The sequence below is a fragment of the Alnus glutinosa genome, chromosome 5 (genome assembly GCF_958979055.1).
Source record: "Alnus glutinosa chromosome 5, dhAlnGlut1.1, whole genome shotgun sequence".
In the NCBI taxonomy this organism is placed as follows: domain Eukaryota; kingdom Viridiplantae; phylum Streptophyta; class Magnoliopsida; order Fagales; family Betulaceae; genus Alnus; species Alnus glutinosa.
Genome location: NC_084890.1, coordinates 9,773,080 through 9,783,744, shown reverse-complemented (window position 1 = coordinate 9,783,744; position 10,665 = coordinate 9,773,080). Strand labels below are relative to the sequence as shown.

General features: G+C 33.5%; 1 protein-coding gene across 1 annotated transcript; it reads right to left on the bottom strand.

Annotated features, from left to right (window-relative positions):
* Window positions 1–2,469: 2,469 nt before the first annotated feature.
* Window positions 2,470–8,269, bottom strand: LOC133867849 (uncharacterized). Its single transcript, XM_062304611.1, has 4 exons — window positions 7,577–8,269; window positions 6,132–6,211; window positions 5,929–5,987; window positions 2,470–3,132 (listed from the first exon to the last, which is right to left on the bottom strand). The coding sequence occupies exons 1-4, from the start codon at window positions 7,895–7,897 to the stop codon at window positions 2,828–2,830; spliced, it is 765 nt and encodes a 254-aa protein (XP_062160595.1). The 5' UTR covers window positions 7,898–8,269; the 3' UTR covers window positions 2,470–2,827.
* Between the last annotated feature and the right edge of the window lie 2,396 nt (window positions 8,270–10,665).

Here is a 10,665-nt window from a genome sequence, read left to right as displayed (position 1 = left end):
TGGGAAAAACAAATTTGCAAATTGCGATATAGATTTTTTTGAAATTCTAAAGTTTTTCTTTCAATTTGTCAATTATTTTTTATTCAAGTCTTTAACAATTTAAATCAAATGCTTTTTCATTTTTCTTTTTTTAAAAAAAAAAAAAAAATTCCTATTTCTTAAAAAATTTAAAGTATGCAATCAAACTTTAATTTTGATTAATCATATAAATTTAGACTGCTTAATTAAATTAATTGTTATGAATATATATAGATTTTCTTAGTATATAATCGTAGTTATCTGAAATTATCAAGAAGAACAATGATTTTATTATGCGCCATTCAAATTCTAAATCAGCTGCAGAGGTAGATTTAACAAATATAAAAACATACCTTTGCTTAAGAATTTTTTTTTTTTTACTATCCTAGTGATAGAGACTAAATTCAAATGACATATCTACCAAAAAAAAAATTCCTGTCAACCAATTATGAAGACTCGCCGTAGATAATTAATAAAGTAACAAGCTAGGCTAGACTTACAGAATAAATTATATATTACATTTATATGTTTTAAACAATAATTAATTTTTTTTAGTTACATTTTTATAATATTTTTAATTAATTTTTGTTTAACTTTTTTTTTTTCTTTCATAAAAATATATAAAAATAAAATATAAAATCTTGACCCCCCTGAGTCAAAATCCTGGCTCCGCCACTGGGCAACGGCGACCGGACGTTGCCGGATTCCGGCGACAATTGCATTTCGCCTTTCATAATTTTTTCATGCACACCAAACGCCAAATTTTTTTTCGAGAAAATCATTTTTACTGAAAATAATTTCGTCCAAAATATTTTACGATGAAAACCATTTTATGTCGAAACAAACAGAGCATAAGTTTCAAATTGATCCATTTATTACTTTACCGTCAAAGTTAACGATTTTCCATTTATCACATGTGTTTATTTGACATTCTTAAATTCATGTTAGCACCTAATACAATGTCAATGTCCATGTTAGCATCAAATTTAGAAGATTAAGATGACAACGAATATGATTTTTGTTTTTAGAGTTGGGTCTTTTTTTTTTTTTTTTTTTTATGGATGACTTGGTACTTAATGATGTGGCATTAATATTAGGTGTTGATATAGACGTTGATGTGTTAATTGAGACACACATGTGACATATGACAAACTATTAATTTTGAAGAAAAAAGTGACAGAGAGGTCTATTTAAAATTTGTGTAAAACCTAAAGATCATATTCTTGAAATTGAAAACTCAATTATTAAATTCAAATAAGATAAAATACCTAAGGACTAAATATAATTTTTTCCCTTCTTTTTAAGAGCCTAACTAAAAAATAAATAACTAAATAAAGACCTGAAATATTACAATTTTTTTTTGGTAGAGGGGATCTGGAGGGGCTGCTTCCATCTTCTTCTTATTTCTTTCTTTCTTTCTTCTTCTTTTTGTTTTGTTTTTTTTTTTTTTTTTGAAAGTACATCAAAAACAGCTTACAAATGGCAACAGAAAAGAATATAAAAAAGCAAAAACAAATACAAGTTTAACAACTGAGAAACTCAATCTAGACAGACTACTAACACCTCAGTATACTGGAAGGACACCAGGAAGGTAGAAGTCACTTGGAAATGCATTCAATGAAATTTGAAAGCCGCAGCACACTATGATGGGTAAAACTATTGGGAGTAGAAAACGGGGATTGACAATACAGACAAATATTGGTTTTTTTTTTGGATGAAGCTCTTTGGCTCAGTTTTCTTTGTCCCTTGTTTGCCTTTTGGTTAGTCTAAAATGGAGCTCTTAGGTTCTTCTCCTTGCTTATTGGTTCGTCCCCAAATTTGCTTTTTGATTCCCAAATTTAAGAGAAAGCCGCATTGTTTTTTTCAAAATACTTCAGCCATTCAGAGTCTCATCACTTCCGCCAAACTAATGCTTGTCACGTCGTGTAGAAATCACAGGCCAAGACACGTCCACTTTGAATATCAGGGTGGCTTTCTTGCTTTTGAATCACGTCAGTATGTAAGCGTGTGTTGTAAATCCCTTCGTACCCCTAGCATTTCTCGTCATAAATGAGTCCCTTTCTTGTTTTATTTTCTCTTAATTTATTTGAATTTCAGAATTTTATTAGTTAAGATTTGGACATCGTTCGAACCTTTGTTTTGAATTTTTAATGTATTTTTTCCGACATGAAATTTCTTTATTTCTCACTTTTTTGTTAGGCAACATTTTAGTTTAGGATCTACTCTTATCTGAGCCAGTTTTTGCTTCTTTAACAAATGGTCACGTTTTGGCATCTTCATGGGTGACTTGGGCAACACCTTCCTAATCTGGCTAATGGAGAATCCACATCCACCTGTCCATAAAGATCTTGATCAAATAGGGCATATGGGGATGAATCTGATCAATCTATATGCATATATGTTTTTGCTTCAGAAGCAATGAGACAGTTGTTGAATATTACTCCACCGACATGAGAATGAAATAACAGTCCAGGATTTAAGAGTACCATAATGCTTAAAACAATAGTTTGTAATTTCATTCAGGAAAAAGAAGAAAACCACCCAAAAAAAAAAAAAAAAAAACAGAACCTTTTTTGGTAGAAAAAGGAACTGCATTGAAAACCAGAACCTTCAATTCGATCTATAACATGAAATATACTACCACATCTCCCACTCAGTTGTCCAATATACCCCACTGCTGGAGGAAACTCTCATGCGGGCAATGCCTAACAATCTTCCGCTGCAATTTAAGAGATGTCAATTCCTTTACTGACTAAACCCTTCTCTTTTACCATCATATTAGTAGTCAAAGTCCCTGTCTTCTGGGAGATCACAAACCAGGCATGTCTAAGGCTTGCAAGACATCCTTGAACTCAAAATCATGAGTTTCTTTGTTAAACCGTTCAACCAGCTTGTATCTCACATCATTCAAATAAAAAGATTGGGTGGTTTCCAAAAGCCATTTGGCCTCTTCGTCACTAAGCTTGCTTGCGAACACAACATCACCGCGGATAAGCACCAAGTCCTTGCTTTCTGCAAATTCTTTGTAATAAGATACAGTGAAGTATGGAGCTGCTTGAGTTCCTCTTGCCTTGTAATCTTCAAGACCAGTGAAAAGCATGTGTGGCATCTGTACTGCAAGAAAGGTTTGAATGAACATTTGAGTGAACAAGCAAAAACAGTGACAGTCACAAAGAATTTGTTCCATCTCTCTTATTGACATGAGTTAAAGCGAATGGCAAAAAGTTCAAGGCATGAAACTGAATGCCCATCATCGCGGAGTAGCCTGATGCGATGAACACTGTTCACCGTAAGAGAAGAGGTCACTCAGTTTGAAGATCATCTCACCTTGCAGCTGCACAGTTTCTTAGATTATACTTTGCGACAATATTACTTAACAACCTCAGTATCCAAAGCTTAAATCTGTACCAATTTTGATCAGATCCAATCTATATGCATGGTGCACCACCGGTTAGTAAATTATCATATTAAACAAAGGGCTTAATAATGTGGTATTATCGTCCAGTAGTTCTGTTACATCCATTCTTTATTCAATACTCACATTTCAAGCCTTGTATGCTAGAACAAGAGACCATATGTTGCTAGGTGGCTGCTCCACTTATTCAGGTTCGTCTGTACCTATATCCTGGTCGGAGCTTTTACAGAAGCAATGCATTTTGAGAAATCAAAAATAATAATAAGAGTTGGGTTCAAGCTATACCTAATGTAACTTTTGTCAATATTACATCACTCAATAAAATTTCACTGTTAAAGATTTTATCAAACTCAATATTAAATTACATCCTCTCACAATATCCTCCATACTCACGAAATTTCAATATTTTTTATTTTTTTTTTATGGCGAAGAACCCCTCCAAAGCAGGACCACTTCGTGTACCTACTCCTGTCAGGTAAACCTCAGACCCATGTAAAGCGCCCCTTCATACGGATCGGGTAAAATTCCGGCTTCGCTGGAAGGTTAGTCCCAAACAATTGTTTACACCCAAGAGGATTCAAACCTTAGACCTTATGGGACTATCACAAAGACCAAGACTCTTACCACTTGAGCCAACCCCTTGAGGTTAAAACTCTAAAAGCATCAAGATGTTAAAAAATTAGTAACTCTTGCATCTATAAAATGTTCAAAATTTTCGTTTTTTATATTTTATCATATATAATACATGACTACATAGATTATTAGATTTGTTTTTAGTTAACAAGAAGAAATCATGAACACATGGCCAATAATCAGTTTGTTGTACCATGCTAATGCATAAGTAAATCCTGCGTGCTTGAATACATGAGTATATAAATTCTATTAAAAAATAACACCCAAATGACATGAAATTTAACATGCATGTTAAGCAAAGAGAGACCATGTTATCAAGATGGCTTATCAAAATATTGGTCCAACTAAAAGATATTGAGTTGTGTAACTATAGAAAAAGTTACACCAAGTATAACTTTGAACCTTAACCCCAAAAATAAATATCTTATAATAATATTGCTTAGAAACTAATTCCATTACTAACATACTCACGATTATGGCTATGTTTGCCAACGTTTTTGTTTTTTGTTTTTAGTTTTCAAAACAAATACATTAACAAACAACTCAAAACATAAAACACTTTAATAAATATGTATTCTTCCCTTATTGTAGGAATATTTTGAAAAAAATTGTGCTTAACTTTTGCAAGAGTAAGAGTTAACTTATTATTTATTTATTTTTTAAAATAAAATATTAAGGTGGCCATGTGGCCATGTGGCCACCTGGCTGACCTATTTTTTTTTTTTTTCAATTTTTTTACAAGTAAAGCTCTACATCTATTTGGGTTTCTCAAAAGAAGTAGGTGTACTACATAGAAAACATTTTTCAAATGTGGACCCCACTAGAAAACACTTCTAAAAGCAATTTTTACCACTAGGTCACATCATAACACTTTTTCAAATAAAAAAACACAAAATACTCCTCAAAACACATTAACAAACATAACCTATATATTTGCATTTCTTTGCCTTAATTGCTATTTTAGGCATTTCCATAGTTATGTTGAAAATTCCATTAGAGTAGGCGATTTTCGCATACAGCAGCAATAATAGGAGACAAATGAACTGAAAAGTTTGATTATTTCTTTTGTTTGTTGAATACACTGTAACACCAAGTTTCCTTCGGATCCCAATTCCAATATGACCCCCCGTGGTCCCATATTAGGAAGATGAGTAATCTACATAATGTTAGTATTTTACAAGGACACTCATGGGTGCTAAGTCTCACATTGATTCTTACTAGATGAAACTGGACTTTATAAGTGATTCTAGGGAAGCATCAAATTGACTAGTATTTTACACTATCTTCAATTCTCATTGTTTTATGCATATCACCTTTAAATAAGAACAAATAGGCCTCAAGCTCTAATAAATTATAATCCCAGAAATTGTTTTCCTTTTTGTTTTAGTCTGCAACCCCAGGCCTTGCCAATGCATCCTTCTCCTTCGAACTTTCCATCACATAGGCTTCACCTAATGCCTAGAAAACATCAAAGAAGAGAATAGATACTTCCAATATATTAATGATGATAAACTAACACCAGCTTGATTAAGTGCAATTGCAGCCTCTATTTGGGGTTCCCCACTTGCATGTGTTACAACTCCTACTCAATTGTGTATATGCTTCACTAACAAAAAGTAAAAAAACTACTATATTTCATATCTAAGTAGATCAGTAGATTAGTTACTTATAAAAGCATTTTAGGTATAGTTGCATCAGATGATGTGATTAATTATCTCAATTCATATCCAAGGGTAGATCACTCCACCAACAAGGTTAAGGGAAATTTGCTCAACATATATATTTATTTTAATTAAGAGGCAACCTCTAACAATTATGAACAACTGCATGTATGATATAAAGACAGGGATTAGAAACCTAACCTTGAGCAAACATTGTTGTATAACCACTTCCTTTCCACAAAGGAATGACAAAATACCGGCTGCAAGGATAGACATAAGCATGAATAGAAAAATATAGAAAGAGGATATATATGCAATATAAACATCTTTTTCTTTTTTCTTGGTAAGTAAGAATTTAATAAGAATGTGCCAAAGGGGATGCAAACATCATCTAAATGGATTACCAATCTGCTGCTCTTTGCTCCATCAAGTAATAAAGTTTTGCTGTCATTGATGCCCCAATATGGCCTCTTCCCAAGTGATACTGAAAATGATATCACATCCGAAAATTACTAATATCTACATTGAAAAAACAATCTATAGGCTACGGTCCCAGAGTTCTATGGCATTATAATTTTCTTCAAGTAACAAAGGAAATTTAATTCACTCATAAAAAAGCTAGTTTGCGTAAAAATGTTATCTTTCCCAAATATACAACATTAAGGTTTAAGAAGCAATATCCCTTAAGAAGGCATAGTCCAGACTGAAAATACTCAGAAATGACAATTTGAAGAGGTTGACAGCAGAAAGGAACCCCCCAGATGCTACTTTATGAAGTTACAATAGCCTATTCGATGAAATTAAGCTAATTCTACAAAACATGTTCTAAGTTTGCCCAACAAATTTAGAAAGGCTCATAAACCTAGAAGGGATCATGAAGCATGCTTCATTTGGCAATGTTGACCAAAGTGTGATTATGCTCACAAGCAAGTAAATAAGAAATCTAGAGTCCTGTACATAAAGACATTTCCTCTCACTAGAAGCTAAAGAGAAACATATGTGGATTTTTCAAAATCTAGTTTGGTGATGGCAAATGTAACATATTGACATGAAAGAATATGGAGTTAAATGTTGCATCAAGAATCATCTGATCACGTTCTCTTAAAAATCCCAAAAAAAAAAATAAAAAAATCATATACTAGTATAGAATAGAATTGTTTAGAGATAACACTTTGCAATTTGCTTCTTTTTTTTTTTTGATAAGTAAAACAATTTGCTTCTAAGAACTCATTTATATTAAAGTGGTGAATTAGACAGAGGGCGTTAATGATCTAACTCTGGCCTAGCCCTCTAATAATTAAAGTTTCAAAACATAAAGAAGTAGTGATACATCCATCTCTTTTAAAACAAGTCAATAATGTGAGATGGATGACAGACATAAATAGGTACATTTACAAGGCATCACGAAAATATGCTTGATATTATTCTTTCAGCAAACCAGGTTAGCAATATCCACTCTACAATTCGATTTAGTCCTCCAAATGCTCTCACAAACAAGTAATAGGGAGCAATATATCTACACTAGAGAAATTAGCTTAATGATTATTTATTTATTCAATTAGCCCATATAGTTCCATCCATTCTTGAAGCATAACATACACTGGTTGCACTTTCAAAAAGAGAAAAGCATGACATATACAAAGAGCGTCTGTTTTTTTTTTGGGAACACAATCTCTATCAATAGCAAATTTCGTCCATCAGGAAACCATTCAATTTGTTCTAACTTCTTGCAAAGTAATCAAAGGAACTAGTGCATTCATCCAAAACCCATTTCAAAAAAGGAAAGTACATCTAAAACTAGCATTCATAAGAAAATTCAAATCATGGGCTTGAGAATTTGAGACATTACATCATCCCAAATCGAAGTGATGTTCTCTGGCGAGCGGTCCTTCACCCTCTCGATATCCATAATCGAGTCCAGGGGCTTCTGCTGCAACGGCGTGAATCCAGAAGCAAAGCTTGAAGTCCTATAGAAACCAAGCGAAGCCCATTTCACAAAATCTCCGGGGATCGCTCTCTCTTGCAGTTTTTGGAGATTTGGCTGCAAAGACAAAGCACTGAAAGACTGTTTCGGGACAACACAGGTTGGTGAAGCATGGTTGGGTAGAGTTGTCAATGAAGAAGAAGAAGATGCTACGGTCCTTAAAATTCTTGACGACAACCGTTGCATTGTCAAAATGTAGAATTTTAATCAAATTAATGATTTTGAGGCTTTAAATGCTAAGTTCAAAACTATTGTATGACGCTTTTGAAGGGGGATTGGGTGTGAGTTGGGATTCAAATGAGTGAGCCCAGATGAGTCAGTACGGTCTCCGATTCAGTTCAGCACGTCCTCTTAAACCAATTTCTGAGCTGAGGTCCTACTTGTGGCCGTGACTATTTGCTCCAGAGCTAGCTACTTTGAGGAAGACTATGGAGGGGCTTACTGAAGAATTTTATCAAACAGTTGGAGTTCGATACAGGTAGCTACTGTTGGGGAGGGAAGGGAGAACAAAACCTTGTAGAGTGGGTAGCGACTGGCGAGGGAATGCGACAGTAGGAGAATGACTGGGCCTGGCAGGTGCTGAAGCGCTGAACTCAACTGGGCTCGAATTGAGAATGTTTCGTGTAAAGCCCATACTCTATGGGCCATGCCCCAAAAGAGTAATGTTTGAGATCTCTTGTACTCTATTATGTCCTTCTAAAAACGAGGTAACTTTTAAAATCATAATTGAGTTTGTGATTAATCACTATTAAATTTTGATCAAATAGTAATTTTAAAAGCCACCTCATTTTTTAAGGAACTTTTAGAATTATTCCCCTAAATACTACCGGGCGGCATTACTTACCCAACAAACCATCCCATCACAGTTCTAAATGATGGGCTTTGCATCCTAAACTGTTCAAAACAAGAAGGCTTCACAGTTCTAAATCCCCTACGCTTGTAGTGTCGAAATTGTTAGAAATTCGAAAAGTTTTATAGAGGAATTTTAAAAAAATACTACAGCACATGTATTGTAATTTTTTTCAACCGTCTACATTTGATTTTACTCTCTTTCTATTTTTATTTTTTTATTTTAAAAAAAAAAAACTTTAAATTAAATCTGAACCCTATTTGTTTTGAGCAGCTCTCACCTACTTGAAGCAGGGCTTTAAACAATTAGACCCCGCAACCCTACTATATAAACTTGTCCAAATTATTAACAATTCAAACAGTTAAAATGTAAAAATTTCTTCCTCGGGCTCTCCATGAGGTGATCATTTAACCTTCTTTATGTTGGGATCCCTATCCATCGACTGGAATGTTGGAAATAATTGACAATCAATCCAAGGGAGTTGGTGCCAAACCCATCTGGTATTGTTGTTTTGGAGGGTCATGCAAGTACACCATTGAAGCCACTTTTAGATTTGCAGACATAGGAAATGACCGATAGATATTGAATCAGACGCGTCCTGATAGATATAATATTGATGGGACCATATGCTCTCGTTGCAAGATCAAGGTGGGGCAGGGTGACTTCAACCAGGTATAAATTTAACCTCTACTCAAGTGAGAGTCCACTGTCCAGTCACCGGTGTGACTCCTCAATTGGTGTACAGGCTTTTTTTCAATTTTTTTAATTTCTTTTATGCTTTCTTTTGTTTAGGTGTAAAATAATTTTTGTAATTTTTATTATTTGGTGCAATAAAAAAATATGGTCAACAAAAATCATTTTCAGTTTGACCAAAAAAGCTTATTTAATTTTTAGAAAACGATTTACGGTTTTAAAAACCATAAATTATTTTTTAAATTTAAACTCTTAATTATTGTAGGCAAGTTTGTGGGAATCTGCCACCGTTAGGTTTTAGAATTTGTTGGTGGCCTAAATCTATTGTCGAAAGTCTTCGAATTTTGGTTTTTGATCGCTGGATTCCGGCCAAATTGGCCGAAATTTGACACAAATGGCCAGATTCTAACCACCTTCACCGGAATCTAGCCATTATCACCAGATTTCAACCTTCAATGTTGGAATCCATCAACAATAGCCGGAATTCGGTAATTGTGGCCAGAATCCTGCCGGTCAATGATAGAATCTCATCACCGGTGATTTTTTCGTACAAGTCAAACACTGAAAAATATTTTTTAAAAAAAATGATTTCGTTGAAAATATTTTACGATGAAAAACATTTTATGTTGAATCATAACGGAGTATTCTTTTTCGGTTTTCCCTAATACAATAACCTCTCCAAGTATTTGGAAATTTACTTATTTATTTATTTTGGTGAAAGAAATATCCAAAGCAGTAGGTTGTGGGCTTCTGCCAAAATGACAAAAAGAAATTATGAATATCTGCACTTCCTTAACCTCTTTCGGCTTCTGATTCTGACTTTGATCATTAGTTTATATTATAAGCCCTCGACAAAGTAGAAATGACAAAAGACATGCAAAAACAAAAGTAAAAGTGAACAAGGGACAGTAGAAAATGTGGGGGAAGAATCTATTAAAAATAAAATAAAATAAAAAAGTAAGGAAGACAGAAAAAACAGTGGGTGGCTACGAGCTCACACTCACATGAATTCAGCTTCTTTTTACTCCCTGGTACATACTCTGGCAGAGGTAGTACCCACTCCTCTGAATCTACATCAAAATAAATAGATAAAACCCATTATAGACATGCATAATAGCCTTAATTTTAAGGGTAAATTAAGTTGTTTAAAAAAGAAAAAAATTTGTAAGTACTGTTTGTAGGGTGAAATACTGATATATACAAATCTGATTGGAAAAAATAGTTGATGATTTGATTACTCTAAATCAAAGGATTTATATGATTTGATTATCGTAAATTAAGGGATTTAGTTTATATTTGAAATTATTCAAATTTTTGTAAAGGTCTATAAATAGAGAGCATTGTACTCAAATTATATATAAGGAAAAAATGTAGCCTATAAGACTTTAACGTATAGATATAGACTATAAAC